We start from the raw sequence: 15756 nt of genomic DNA, 5'->3' as shown, positions 1-15756 counted from the left end.
TAGCGAGTCAGTGTATCCTCTTTATGATTCTGTAATTGGGTGCTTTGAATAGCTGTGCTTGTCTAATTGTGTACATGTCGCCCTTGTTTTTAATTATTTTTTTTTATTTATGACTACTGCCATCTCCCACTGCAGTCTAAGACATGAGGTTTTTATACTGTATATTAATCTGCTCATTTGAAACTACTTGAAAGGTGTTTTCTGCAGCAGAGGGAACTCCAGAGAGCTCCAGAGAAAGCCTCTCAGTGCTTTCACCAAGACAAATACAGAAATCAGCGTATCCTCTTTACAATCCGGTAATAAGGGTGGTTTGAATAGCAGCGCTCGTCCAATTGTGTGCATGTGGGCCCTGTTTTGGCAGAAGCCCTGGAGGAACTAATCCATCCTCTTACCCAGAGAGCAGCAGGGCCAACTGGACTCTCCTGCACTGCTGGACGTGGACGGCTCTGTGTTAGCCAGTCGTGCTGCAGGGGAGTTGGATGCTTTTATTTGGGCGGTTGGATGTTTGTACAGAACAGCATGTGTTTACTCATTATTATATGAGCGTCTCAAATACAAGTGAGGTTTAAAGCTTAATTCTGCCACTATTACCAGACTCAGCACTGCTTTAGAACAAGTGTAAACGTTCATCAGCAGCCAGACGGGAGAAAATGACTGAAGTCTATAGATAGATAGACAGATAGATAGATAGATAGATAGATAGATAGATAGATAGATAGATAGATAGATAGACAGACAGACAGACAGCCAGACAGATAGATAGATAGATAGATATTAGGGGTGGGCAATATTATATCGTATACAATATATCATGACACAGAAATATCATGATATTAAAAATCCATATCGTGATAATAGGGCTGTTCTGTCTTAAAAGTAGTCTATTATTTACTGTGAAGCTTTAGGTGTATTTATTGTATAATTGTTTTAGTTTGCAGTTTATATGCATGCACTAAATATTCTGCAATATTATTTGCTGCATTATATTATTTTATGCTATATTATTTATTTTGCCACATTTCTTTTCTGTTATACTATTATACTATATTCCTGAAATGAATGAACTATTTTAGATTTCCTATAATCGCCAAGTAAATCGTTATCACAAAAATACCCTGAAATATCGTGATATTATTTTAGAGCCATATCGCCCACCCCTAATAGATAGATAGATAGATAGATAGATAGATAGATAGAAAGACAGACAGACAGACAGATAGATAGATAGATAGATAGACAGAAAGATAGACAGACAGACAGACAGACAGACAGACAGACAGACAGATAGATAGATAGATAGATAGATAGATAGATAGATAGATAGATAGATAGATAGATAGGGATAAAATACATATAAAAATACAATAAAATAAAAGGTAAAGTATAAAAGTACAGTCTTTAGTGTGTGTGTAATGGAGAATGGAGGTAGTGCAGTTGAACACAATAGACATCAGTTTATGTACATATATGTGCATATATACTTAATAGTACTTAAAACATATTGAGAATGGTAGTATGTATGCTGTAAATATACCAACAGATTTATGTACTTACTTAAAATATATTAAAAATACATTAATATTGTGCTTTCCTCAAATGCTTGAATGTAAACTTTGATCATACTTTTTTTCAAAAAAGTACAATATAGTGTATAAAAAAAATAGACTCTTATGAAGTACACTTTTAGTTTCATGTAATTCAATATACTTCTAATATACTTATTTACAAATATACTTAGCAAGCAAATTTTTAGCAAAGTGTGTTAAAAATAACTGTTACAGTACTTAAAGTACAGCACTTAAAGAACAATGAATCGAGTAACTTTTTAGAAAGTAAATTAAATTTCTATTACTGATTCGAAAAAATTGTAAAGTAAATAAAAAAATGTAACACACTAAAAATTGTAGTACAGTATAATATATATTTTTTTATACTCAACGATGTATACTAGAAGTGTGCTACTTACAAAAGACAGGACTGTACTCTTCTGTACTCTAATGTAAATAAATCACATATATTTAACTTTAATTCTTAGTACATTTCGAATATACCCGCTGTATAATAGTGATACAGTTGTAATATTCATTAAATGTATTATAATTTTACTGTAAGCATATTTAAAATATGGGGTTACATTCATCAAGTAGTATGTTTAAATATTACTTAAGTATATTTCAAATAGTTCCATTTTAGTACAGTTTTTAAGTGCATTTTAAGTGCACAATTTAAGTAAGACTTTTGTTATATTTTTATACAATTAAAGTATAATAATCTTTTTAAAAAAACTATTTAAATATACTGATTAATAATAATGTGACTACAAGAACACTTTAATGCACTATAGCATAATAATATACTTAGAATACTTAGTATACTTTAATCTACTCTTTTTTTACTAGGGAAATCATGAAGACAGTGGTTTATCTTGCCTGTTAGAACATCACGCCTCACGATTCATCAGATCTGCGTGTAAATATTTAGCGATTTCTCCCCTGTAGTTTGATAAGCGTGTAAGCAGCTCTCGTCAGCTAAAAATAGGGAATGTATACGCGTTGACAGCTGTCAGATTAATCTCATGTGTCGGCTTTCTCTGGAGCCTCGCCTCTGCTGCAGAAAACACGTAAGTAGCTTGAAATGAGCAGATTAATACACAGTATAAAAACATCAGGTCTTAGACTGCAGTGGGAGATGACAGTGGTCATAAGCGGGAGGGCAGGGAGTGTCAGCCTAATGCAAAAGGCCAGCGGCAGTTGATGCAGCATCACTTTTAACTGCGCAAATGGCCTCTGACATCTTTCACAAGCACTCAGTGTCATCTCTCTGATGCTGGGTTGAGAAGATGCTTCACTATCTGTTAGTGCTGGACGATATACCGATTTATATGGTTTACTGGAGGGCAATAGAACCGGTATGCACCGGTATCACCTTGCCATGAGCACAGACACTGGCCAGTGTATAACCTGACTCACAAGATAATACCTCACAACTTAAAGAGGGGTGGGCTAAAACGTCATAATCAACTGATTTACTGCTATTCAATGACTTGTGTGTATTTGTCTTTGTCTCTACACACTAAGCAAATGGTTCTTTATGGAAGCAAATGTGATTCTACCATGGAATCACTTTAAACACCTCTTTGGCTAATCCGGAATAGGTCACTCAGATTTGCAGTTTTTTGGTATATTGTACCATTCTACTTTAGGAGTACGGTATTAAAAACAAAATATTAATTAAATTGTTTTTTATTTTCAATTTATCATAATTTAATTGGAAGATATGCAGCAGAAACTGAATAAAACTGAATAAAACTGAAAAGAATCTGAAAAAAGAATGGCTGATGTATATTAACTGAAACCTTATTTTGTTACAATATTATATATTTTTTATGTAGTATTTTTAGTAAGTACAAAGCTTTGGAAAAAGCCCTTTTTCTGCTTTCTGTTCTGTGTGTAGCTGCCTCACAAAGAATGTCTTTAAAGATACATGTTTTAGGCCAAAACTTTGTCTTAAAACTATTGTAAAACTGTCTCAGGCATCAGAAAACATATTCTTTAACAATTCCAGCAGCAGCAGCAGCAGCAGCAGAAATTTAATGATTCAGAGGTCTGCTTCATTGTGAATTCTCTACAGTGCTGCGTTTCACATCAAATCGCTTTTGCTCTCTTTGCTTTCAGCTTAAAGCTTTGATTATCCTGCAGTTTTGTAATATCAGAGGAATTCCCATTTAATCAGTGGAAGAGTTTTTCACATTTAGAAATCATTTAAATGCAGAAGTTGTTCTTTACAAAATTAGAGAATTCAAAATTAGAGATGTCCCAAAATGACTTGGAATAAAGCCTTTCTACACTGACTGCAGTTGAAAGTTCAGCAGGTGTTTGTAGTCTTACTTTCACGAGACGGCAATTCAGTGATCTGAAGGGTTAGCTTGCTTGTGATGCCCAGTCCGGACCATCTTCTTTCCTGAGTACTATCTCATCACTTACACCTGTTTGCAATAACTAATTATGCCAGGTTCAGCCTACACCTCTACACATAAAGTTTTCATAAAGTTGTAAGAGATCAGAAATCAATATTTGGTGGAATAATCCTGGTTTTTAATCACATTTTTTATGCACTTTGCCATGTTCTCCTCCACCAGTCTTACACACTGCTTTTGGATAACTTTATGCCTTTACTCCTGGTTCCAAAGATTCAGTTTGGTTTGATGGCTTGCGATCATCCATCTTCCTCTTGATTATATTCCAGAGGTAAAATCAAAGAAACTCATTATTTTTAAGTGGTCTCTTATGTTTTTCCAGAGCTGTATATGAGCAGCGTTCACTGCTCTCAGCAGATCACAACCAATCAAAGAAGATAATGTGCTCGAGTGGTTTGTTGGCGCACACTTTGGTGCGTTTAGGTTTGTGCCTGTGTGAAAACAAACCAAACTGAGGGTGAAAATGCTCAAAATAGATGAACTGATCAAGTGATCTGGACCAAAGAAACAAACTATAGGTGTGAAACGGCCTTATGCAGATGGTCCAGTGGTCATCAGTGACCGCTGGGCAGAATTTCTATAGCAGTTCACACTAGCAGTTGTTCAGCTAGTGATGAACAAAGCAGATTTCCCTCCTAAGCTTTTATCTGTATTCTCCAAAAACAATCAGGGACTCAAACATCAAGAGTAAGATTGCATAGTGTGAACGTAAAGTGATTACCTCTACTTGTTCTACTTGTACCTTGTACACATTCTCTCTCTTTCACTTGTTCCTCGAGAAGCATTGTTAGTTCTTGCTGTAATTCTGAGTGTTTATCTTCATTGTTATTAGGCTTTATGGTTTCTGATCTACAAACCTGCCTTATACTGCATCTCTACAGCTTGCAGCATGAATGATGCTATATCTGTAATTTAACTTAATGACAGTAATTTTTCACATTTTCATTTAATGACCTTGTAATTTAAAGGACCCAGTGACATTTATGGGCATTTATAGTTTGTACACAGGACAAATGCTTTGCTGAAAATGCCATTCACGTTTTCATATAAAAAAGGCGTAGACTCAGATCTCCTTATTTGGAAATGTTCTCAGATAGTCTGAACCAGTACAAGTAATGTTCCTAGAGACATAATATGCATAAGGACTAGGCTAAACTTAACTTTTGCTTTCTGTAAAACAAACGTTTATTGAATTTTAGTCCAAGACTATGCATTTTTATATTTATAGTTGTTTTGCTCTGGTCTGGGTCTGTTAATAGTCCCACAACATGGAGAGTTTTCCCCTTGGTTTGGTTTATTTTCACTCTGAGAAAATTCTAAGCGCCAACAAACTATGTGCCTACTGGATAGATTGTATGGAGGTGGGATCTAGTACAGTAAATACAGGAAAAAGGTCCTGTTACCTGCACTAGGGCAGATTTCTGTGAAGTTTAACATGGAATATTTTTTAATAGCTTTTGTAATTATCTGGGAAATATACCAGATTAAAGCACACCTGCAGATTGGTTTAACTCAAACTGTTGCAGTAAAGCTGATTGGTGGGTTGGTTTGAGGTCGGGTCACATTTTTACTACAAACAAACAGAGTTTGGAGCGAGACTGGGACCAGTGTGGATGTTTTTTTCTACATTTGAGTTGAATGACTGTGTTCACACCTGCCATAATGAATCATACCATGGGTGAAAACAAACCAGAGTCCAATTCAACCAAAATAAAAAGTGCAGGTGTGAAACTTCCGTTAGTCCACCTTCACAGGACTAGATAACCAATTTTAGGAGCACAACTTATGATAAAATTTAGAAAACAAAAGAATAGAGCGCGAAATTGTTTTTAAATTATTGGGAACTTGAGGAATTCAGTGTTTTTACTGTACTTTAAAGCTATTCCAAGCACTTCAAACTGTGTGTGCTTATTATTTTAAAACCAGGCCAATCCAAAAACAGGGTAATTGCGTGATGGAATGAGTAGTCCTTTCAGTTTCAGTTCATTTCCATAACTTAGTTTTGTTAAAAGCCCAAAACCTCAGCAGGCATTCACACAGAAAAAAAAAAAAGAAAAAAGATTTGGAGTGGCCTTGGCCTTCCTTCATAGTTGCTGGCCATAATCATAGAAACAGAAGAACAGGAAGAAAACATTTATCACACTCCCTTTAGAAAATTAGGGATATTCTAAAAAAATATATAAAATAAAATAAAAATCAGTGTGTATGTGTGTGTGTGTGTGTGTGTGTGTGTGTGTGTGTGTGTGTTTTTTTCTCACTGTCTATGTGCGAATATTAAACCACTCTCAAGGACACGAGGACTGGGGAACAATCACACTTTCATAAATAGCCTCTTTTAGTAGTGCTGAAAAGTGATGAGACCCACAGCTTAAAGCTTTAAGCTTAAAGCCATCAGAGGCATCTCTGATGAAAATGTAGAATCCTTTATTACTGCCAGCTCTCTCGCTGTCTCACACACACCCACCCCTTATTCCCTTTCTCTCTCTCTCTCTCTCTCTCTCTCTCTTTCTCTAACATACAAACACACACACAAGTACACACACACATATATACCCAGCGAATGGCTACAAAATCTCATGGTTCTTAGCCCGGGGGCAGGAGAAAGGGTGCCTTGTTTGATGATAAGGAAGAAAGAGCATTTTCCTCTTTATCTGTAACTTCAGGCCTTGTACCTTTTTTTGTTTACCGCCTCAAAAGGAGAGCAGATCCAGAGATGATAAACACACTAATCTCGCATCATTTCATCACCCTCTCGGTGCAGGATTTGTCTCCGACCTCGAGAAAAAAAACAAAAAAAGAAGGCAATGTTCCCGGCTCTCCGGCCCAACTTCAGATCTAATGTTCCCCTTCTGTAATACCCGAGCAGTCTAACCAAAGCCTAATCTTTGGTTTTGAGACGTATTTCAGCCAGGGATGCAGGGATGTGAGCTCCAGAGGGAGATAAAACTCAAGGCAAACAGAGTGTGTGTTTTTGTGCATGCTAGCACGGTTTATTTTTGCCCCCAAATTGCTTCGGTACAAGGCAAGCCCCAGAAATGCCACTATCGTGCGGCTAAGAGCATTAGTGTCACGCACGCAGCTAATCTCCGGGCTCCATTTCCACAAGAAGAGAGAGAGGAGTGCTTTCTGAGGACGTGGCTGGCGAAAGTCAGGCACTCGGCGCTTAAAGAAACGGAGATAAAATAAAAAAAAACAGTGCAATTCTCTGTAAATTACAAGCATGCGGACTGCGGCGACTGTTGTCTTCCGTTCGGTTCACTATCGCCGGCCAGAACAGAACCGTCGTCTGGAAATGCACCGTGTCCAATTCGGAATCAAAGTGACAATTTCAGTGGAGAGGCAGCCGCTGACATCGGCGGGCGTGCTAGCGTGCTAAAAAAAAATCAATACATAACTTGCATGAAATGAATAATAAAAAAAAAAAATCCATTTCCCTTTTCATCCATTTGCAGGGTGTAAGCAGGAGACCCCCGTGACCAGCACCTCCCAGCTGCTCGCATTGATAACACACCACTGAGCAGTGAGGAATAAACCTCATAGACTTCACATTGTGTGCAATTAGGTTGGAACACCACCGGAGCCATTGTGCATTCTTCTTTCTCTCTCCCCTCAGATAGAGAACAGCAGTGATATCGAGCTCTTTGTGCTGCGCTGTAGATTAGCCGCTGTGTAAATGTTTACACATTTTTAATACAAATTCTCAACTGCAGGAAAGATAATGGTACCAAACCGACACACGTTTCAGGTTCTGCTCTGTAATGTAATTAGTGCTGGCTATCTTTTGAGCGGTGATTCAGAATGGTGGGCTCTGTCTGCAGATCTGTTTCTATTTCTTTCTTTCTTTCTTCCGTTCTTTCTTTCTCGTCTGTGCACCGTATGTACGTATTTCTCTCTCTCTCTCTCTCTATCTATCCGCACAGGAAGCTTGTTACTGCAGGAACTTACGCTTAAGGCCAGAAGAGAAGGAGGATGAGGAGGAGGCTGGCCGTGAGGATGAAGATGCGGAGGTTTTGATGGGGAAGGAGGTTTTGCCTCTCCGTGTGGATGGCACCACCACCCGTGAGCGCTTCACGGGGATGACGGCTCGTGGTGGAGGGGCCACCCGGCCGTGGTAGTCAAAGAGCCTGGGGACAGAGGACAGAAAAAACACAGATAAATTCATGGTTTGCTGCAGTTCCATGATCATAATCTGTAAATTGAACACTGCAACTGTCTGTGTTTATACTAGTTTTATTCAATTGTTATGCAGCTTTATAGACATTTACATTAAAGAAAGAAACAATACAATAGATATTTCCATGCTCCAGTTTATACATATATATTTATAAAAGGTCTTCCAGCATTTATTGTAACCTTTAGTCTTTAATGTCTTCCGTCCTTTTTTGTTCCTTCTCTTTCTGTCCTGTTTTCTTCCCCATGTGGCCTATTTTATTGCCTCTGTCCCATTCCCACCCTAGCCATTAACGTTGTCACCTTGTGTCTTGTTTGTAACCCCGCCCCCTTGTTTCCTGGTCCAGGTGTTTCTCACCCTCCTTGTGTATTTAAGCCCCTTTGCTTCAGTATTTCTTGTGGAGTCTTTTGTGGTCTACTAAGCCACGTATGTGTATTAGGTTTTTTTTCGTTCTTGTTTTCTTAGTTTTGTTTATTCTTTGATCTTGTCTTTATTATTTTAGGTTTTGCTGTTTTAGTTGTTTACCTGTTCTGTGTTGTCTCGTGTTTGCTCCCTGTTTTATTTGCCTGTTTTATTTTGTCTTTTATTATTATTATTTTAGTTTTTGTTGTTTTAGTTGTTTACCTGTTCTGTGTTTTCTCGTGTTTGCTTCCTGGTTTATTTGCATGTTTTATTTTGTCTCTTTATCCTTTCGTCTGTGACACAATACTGTGGCACTAGTGAGGAACATCTTACAGATGTGATCAGCAGTAAATAAGTTAAAATAATGTTAAGTGAATTATTGAGTAAAACATTACAAACTATCATGTGTTTTGTATTAGTGATGTGTGAGTTGTGAGTGAGTTGACCTTCAGTTTAGACTATTTTAGTCGCTTCTCATTTATGGAGGTTGGATCATGAACCCATAAGTCTAGCTCTAGACTATATTTTCTCTTTCAGTGAAAAATCCCTATTCAAAATGCTGTGTAGTCCCATCCCTGTCTGGAAAACTGCCCCTTAGTGTACAAACACTTGGTATACATATTGTTATTACTACTACTCAATATATTATTGATTATATCAGTACATCTGTGCATAAGGAGAGACTGGTTGGTTGATTGATGAATGGTTTCAGCTTGCAATGGCCCTATTTAGCTAACTCACCTTTTCACACATTTTATTTCTTTTATTTCTTTTTTTCTTGACTTGTGCAACTAAGCTGAAACTGTAAACTGTAGAATGATGGTAAATTCTAAAAACTATAGCACTTACAATTTACACTAAAGCTAGTAACACTTGACGCCTGACGAATATTAATTAGTAAAGAGTTCCATATTTTTTTTGGGCATAAAAAACAGAAAGCTGCTTCACCAGGCTTTTTGTGATTCATTCTGGGAATGTTCAATAGAGCAGCTCCTGATGATCTTAACACACAATTGAAAACATATATATATATATATATATATATATATGACAGTGTGAGATGTATGTAGGTGCTAACCCATTAAGAGATTTATAAACCAGTAAAAGAAATTTTAAATAAATCCTGAAAGACACAGGCAGTCAGTGAAGTGAAGCTGAAACAGGTGATACATGTTCTCTGTTTTTTGTGTGTGTTAGTCCACCATTTGTCATACAGAGATTCAGGAAGCACTCCTCAGACGGCACCTCATGGAGCTCTAAAGCGTAAAAGAACTGGACAGACCAAAGACGGGTTCTTCTTTTGGTCTCCAGTCAGCTCCCCCCACGCAACACAGTGCCTTTGATTCTGTACTTTTCCAACACCATTTTTAAATGCGGCGCTGTGTGTCCGACCAGACTACCGCTGTCTACCCGATTCTACACAGACCTCTGCCCTGCATATTTCACCATCAGTGTTTGAGCGCTGAGTAACTGAATTTTACCCAACAAAAAGACGTTTCAAGCGAGCTCCCTCTGTGAATCCAAAGAAATACTTCCTGCCTCAACAAATGTTTTATACGGACACGTTTTTTTTCCCCTCCTTTTTCTTTAAGAATCTTCAAAATTGAAGAAGGGGAGAAGAGACACACAGAAAATGTCAAACCGAGCTGCGTGCCCTTGCTCTCGTGCTCTCTATGCACAGCGTCTCTCAGCCGGGCTGACATTTAGCAAAATGTCTCCACTGATAAAAGCCTTGAACATGAGCTGAGGATTTAGTGAAAGAAAACATGGTTTCTTAAAGCTTAAGGATGTGCTCTATTCACTCAATTCTAATGGATTTTTCACACTAAAAACGTCCTTTGATTTGATTTTTTTTTTTTTTTTGTACCCCACACTCTTCACGTTTCGTATACCCAAGGATGGCATGTGGGTGAGTGAGGACGGCGGATCCGGCCCTGCAGTGAGCTCTTCCTGAATGCCACCACTAATTGGTTTACTGTTTTCTGTGTTCTTTATGCTGCCACGCTCCTCACAATGACGAACACTGACCTCTGCTAAAGGCCAAAATATAAAAAAAAAATAAATAAAAAAAAAACAGCGATTTTCATACTGCATCTATGATTCACATCCATTCTGGACGAGGCATTAGCGGTTTCAGAGGCGTGTGCAGGTCATAAACACTGACTGGAGCAGGAATTTCCATTAGAATAGCAGGGCAGGAGGGATACATACCGATTATAGAAATCATCACGGTAGTAGTCGTAGTCAAATTCGTAACCACTGAAACGACAAACAAAGAAAAAGCCAAAAAGGTTCATGAGGTTCATGGCATTGCTGGTAAATCGGTGTTAATACGTACTCTTAAACTAAAAAGGTGCTTCAGATGGTTCTTGGAGCAATGCCATACAACAACCTCTTTTATCTATAGTTCCATAAAAATCTATGTTTGGTTCCACAAGAACCAAACATTTCTGTAAGTAAGCCATAATTAAAGATTGGTACATAACTTTTACATTAGTTGACTGTTCTTTAGGCTGTTTGTGGCAGATTTCCATAACTAATACGGTTCTTTATGGAGCCAAAGTGTTTTTTTGTCTATTGTACTGATCAAAGAACCATCTGAAGCACCTTCAGTTTTAACACATTAAAAAAAAAAAAAAATTAATCACTGCTATGCAAAATCCTTGTATCTCACTTTTGACGTAATGTTGATCTGGCTGTTTATATTTGGGTTTCTTTTTATATTCGTTCCAAATTGCACCAATTGAATAGGCAAATTCAAATGCTCCAAAATTATTTTTACACTGGCTTTTCAAGAAAAGTTGCCATTTTGGAGATACAAGCTTTTGATCAGACAGCACAGATAATATACAAAAAAAAATACATGTTACTAATAATGTTACTGTATATATAATAAAAATAAATCAGTTATTGTATCCAGCATTATTGGACTATTCTAATTTTGTTTATTAATTAATAATTAAGCAAAATAAATATTATTTTGTAAGTAAATAAAGTGTTACTGTATTGTTTGTAAGTATATGGAGATAGATAAAACAACAACATAAAATTATGCTTAACCAGTGCAACTCAGTCAATGACCTGGTTTAGTTTCAAGACAAAGGGTTCCTGCTTATAAGTCCCTCCGGATTTATCTTTCTAATGAAGGCCTAACTAGTTACTGATGAGTTTAAATCAGCTGTGTTTATAGGTGTTTGTCTTAGAATGCTGTTTTCTTTTTCCATCATGCATATCACCCTTTAAATAACTCAATTTTAGTTTCATCAGTCCTCAGCACCTTATTCCAAAAGGAAGATGGCTTGTCTAAATGTGCTTTAGCATACCTCAAGCGACTCTGTTTGTGGCGTGTGCTCTGCATTACTCTCCCAAGAAGATGTTGTAGGTTTTTTGGAGCTGGACTGTGATCTGAGATTTTTCTTGGTCTGTCACTTTAAGTCTTAACTAGAACTGTGTCTGTGGTTCTTCCAATTTCTCACTATGTTCTTTACAGTGGAAACTGCAGCTAAAATCTCGGAGATAGATTTTTATATCCTTCCTCAAAACCATGATGTTGAACAATCTTTGTTTTCAGGTTATTTGAGAGTTGTGTTTTAAGGCTCTTATGTTGCCACTCTTCAGAGAAGATAGAAAGAAGAAAAATAAAAACTTGAAATTGTCTCCTTAACTCTTTCCCATAATTGGAATTACCTGTGTATGTAGGTCAAAGGTGATTTATTGCTTAATTATTGCTGTTAAGTTATTCAAGTCAGTAAAACGATAAGAGTGCCCACATTTATGCACCTGCCTAATTCAGTTTAGGGAATTATTGCACACTTTCTGTAAATCCTATAAACCTCCTTTCACTTCTTAAATATCACTGTGTTCATCTGCTATGTGATATATTTAACTGAAATAGATGATCTGAACAACCAATGATTTATAAATGAAAAATCCTAAAATAAATTATTAGGGGTGCCCAGACTTTTTCATACCACTGTATACAAACGGCCCTGTTCCTGGAGATAAAGTGAGGTTGGAAAATGATGTTTATATAAAGAATATGATATAAACCTTGCAAGAAGTTGGCAGAACAAAATAAATACATATAATATAGTATTTAGAGGGGCTGCACGGTATTGGAAAAAAAAATTCATTGCAAATGTGCTTTTTTCAGCGATATATATATATATATATATATATATATATATATATATATATATATATATATATATATATATATATATATATATATATATAAATAAATCACAATATTAAACAGTGCAGGGCCCATGACATCACCAGCCCCACCCCAACCTGTGTGCTCTCTCGCGTCCGAAACGATCAAGAGCTGAGTCAGCGCAGAGCTCTCAAAACCCGAGGAAAACAGCAAAACAACAGTCATCGGCCCTTTTGTCATTAAAAAGCATATAATGGCTTTTTAAAAGGTAAATAAGAGCGGTTTTCTGTAATTAAAAGCGTAACTGAAAACTGGACTGGACTGAGGTGCACAGCTTTCGACACGTGCCCACGTTTACAAGCACGTTCCCAACCATGTGGATGGAGGCCATGAGGTTACCTCGTGTTTACTCCTGCTTTCTTTCCACCCCTAACACTTCTCAGGCAGCAGCAGCCTGTCACTCACACAGACACAGAGACAGTGCTGTGTATCTACTTCTTGTGTCAAGAATCAAAACACTGCAATGTGTTTGTTTAAATTGCATTAATTGACATTGCACGTCCTGTGATGTGACTATTCACGATGACGATGCTTAAACGATTTATCGTGCAGCCCTAGTACATAGAATATGGCTATGGCTACTTTAAGAGCTTTACATTACTCAGGACATTACAATCCTCTCAGCAATGAATCACCCTTATAAAAGCCCCTATTTCACAGACCTGCAGTCTCCACAGATTCATGTATTCTGTGTTAGGATCTTGTGCAAACCTTTAAAATGCAGCAAATGCAGTAAATGCTCAGCATGTCCACATCTCAAACTTTACAGATGTTTTTCAGGAAGCTGTTATTTTCCGTCATGGTTAGAGTTGGGCGTGTGGAAAAGTTTTCCTGTGTTTACTTAAAGCAGCGCTTCTCCCCAAGCGAATTAAAGCAGCGCCTAACCCGACACACTCCATGTAGATTAGGTTGCAGGTCACGGCGAGTGGTCAGCGCGAGAGTGGAGGATTGAGGGCTGGAGAACAGAGCTGCGAGACAGAGCACAGCTCAAATTGCTTTCAGCACCACGGCCTGTCTTCCCACCCCGCTAATCCCGGCCAGGTCACCATGGCCACGGCCGACGTCTCGCCACCAACCCGCCGCTCGCCACTTCAAGCTCCAGCAAACGCCCTCGCTCCCTCGCATCATTATAATTCAGCTGAATAGAGCTAGTCCCTACTCCAAATTTTAATTCAATTTAATTTAAAAAAGCAATTACCATTTGAAACACTTCTTTGATGGTTTTGTCGTTCTGCCGTTATGTTTTCCTAATTAACCGCAGTTACATAATGGCTGTTTGAAATGTACTGTTAAAATGCAAATCAAGTTTTAATGAATTTGTAATATCAAAACCTAAATGAGAAGACAAAAATAAATATGAATACACTGATAGCTAATGGAAAACCTACATCTAGAACAAGAGGGGGAAAAAACAAAGCAATAAAAGGGTTCAGGGAAGTGTTTCAGGCTGGGAAATAATAGTCTCGCTGGGTATCTGCAAATGCAAGCCTCATTACTTCTCTCCATTTTTCCTCCATTCACAACAAACCTTTCTATTAGCTTCACGGAAACCAGGAATCTAAAGCCAATCACTGCTGCTCATGCAAGAAATGATGGTCCAGCTGGACCTGCTCTTTGTGTACCTGACTCTACGCCAATTTACTAATATCAGAGTTTATCAGAGATCAATTGTGCACCCCTTCCATCGTTTTCATCTCCAGTGGTTCTTTTCTCTTTCCTCTTTTTTAGCTTTATTGTGAGCACAAAAGACTGAAATTTAACAAGAAATGATTACATAGCATAGAATACTCCCTCTTTCTGATATCACTTTCACATTAGAATCGATCTATCCATACATGTCACCCACAAAAGCATGAATATGCCCACGCAACTGCATTAATTATTAAGCTTTAAGAAACGTATTTAAGCTAATGGTTTTGTTCTGAATCGGAAGTTAACTTAAGTTTTCAAGCCAAATACTTAGGTGCTATGTCCCTTACAGAGGCAGAAATACAACACAATAAATACAAATAGAAATACAAAATGATGAATTCACAGCTAATTTTATATACTATGCATACATTGTGTATTTAACAAAATTACCTGGGTTGAAAATGTAGGCTACCCTTCAATTTCACAGTTAGCCAAACGAAACATGCTACAACAAGCAATAAAAGAGTCCCTGTGCAAGATTTTATAGCTATTTGCAGTCTTTTGTTAAAACTCATCATTCATTTATCTTCCATTGCAGTAAATATACATCAGCTCTACACATGCATTTGTTGACAAGCTCAAGGTAAAAGATGATCATGAAATGATGAATAGACCCAATTATTATTGGACAGTCATGACATAATTGAATCAGTAGTATTGTATCTAGGGCTGCACAATATTGGAAAAGTTTTACATTGCAAATATATCTTTTTTGACGATATATATATATATATATATATATATATATATATATATATATACAGCAATATTAAACAATGCAGGGCCCATGATGTCACCAGACCCGCCCCAACCCAACCCATGCACTGTCGCGATTCTGGACAGATCAAGAGCTGAGTCAGCGCCAAGCTCTCAAAACCAGAGGAAAAAAGCAAAATAACAGTTTTTTTTAAATAAGAGCATTTTTTTCTGAGATTAAAACCACTAATCAAACTGTAAGTGGAAATATCTGCACTGCTAAACTGTGCTGGACTGAGGTACACAAGCATGTGCCCAAACATGTGGATGGAGGCCATGTGGTTACTTTGTTTTTATTACTTTATTATTCTTAGGCAGCAGCAGCCTGTCACTCACACAGACACAGAGACAATGCTGTGTATCTACTTCTTGTGTCAAGAATCAAAACATAGCAACATGACGTGTTTGTTTAAATTGCCTTAAGTGACATTGCACATCCTGCGATGTGACTATCACAATGAAGATGCTTAAACAATATATCATGCAGCCCTAACTGTATCCTACATTTTCTAACAATATGATTTTTTGACAGGGTTCTATGAC

The 15756-nt window shown here is 37.3% G+C and overlaps 1 protein-coding gene across 8 annotated transcripts in view; it reads right to left on the bottom strand.

Moving 5' to 3' along the window:
- The window catches only part of LOC103047438 (RALY RNA binding protein like), a 280689-nt gene that overhangs the window by 17977 nt on the left and 246956 nt on the right, over window positions 1-15756 (bottom strand). For 6 of the 8 annotated variants that reach the window (XM_022673402.2, XM_022673403.2, XM_049480159.1 and 3 more), the window contains exons 4-5: window positions 10761-10808; window positions 7922-8100 (exon numbers count right to left, since the gene is read on the bottom strand). In XM_022673402.2, the coding sequence (XP_022529123.1) occupies window positions 7922-8100; window positions 10761-10808 (227 nt within the window). The remainder of the gene's footprint in view (window positions 1-7921; window positions 8101-10760; window positions 10809-15756) is intronic. The other 2 variants (XM_049480161.1, XM_049480160.1) reach the window with 1 other exon arrangement.

Source organism: Astyanax mexicanus, chromosome 6 (assembly GCF_023375975.1).
Source record: "Astyanax mexicanus isolate ESR-SI-001 chromosome 6, AstMex3_surface, whole genome shotgun sequence".
NCBI lineage: Eukaryota > Metazoa > Chordata > Actinopteri > Characiformes > Acestrorhamphidae > Astyanax > Astyanax mexicanus.
The sequence above is the reverse complement of the archived record's forward strand: the minus strand, read 5'-3'. Positions and strand labels throughout refer to the sequence as shown.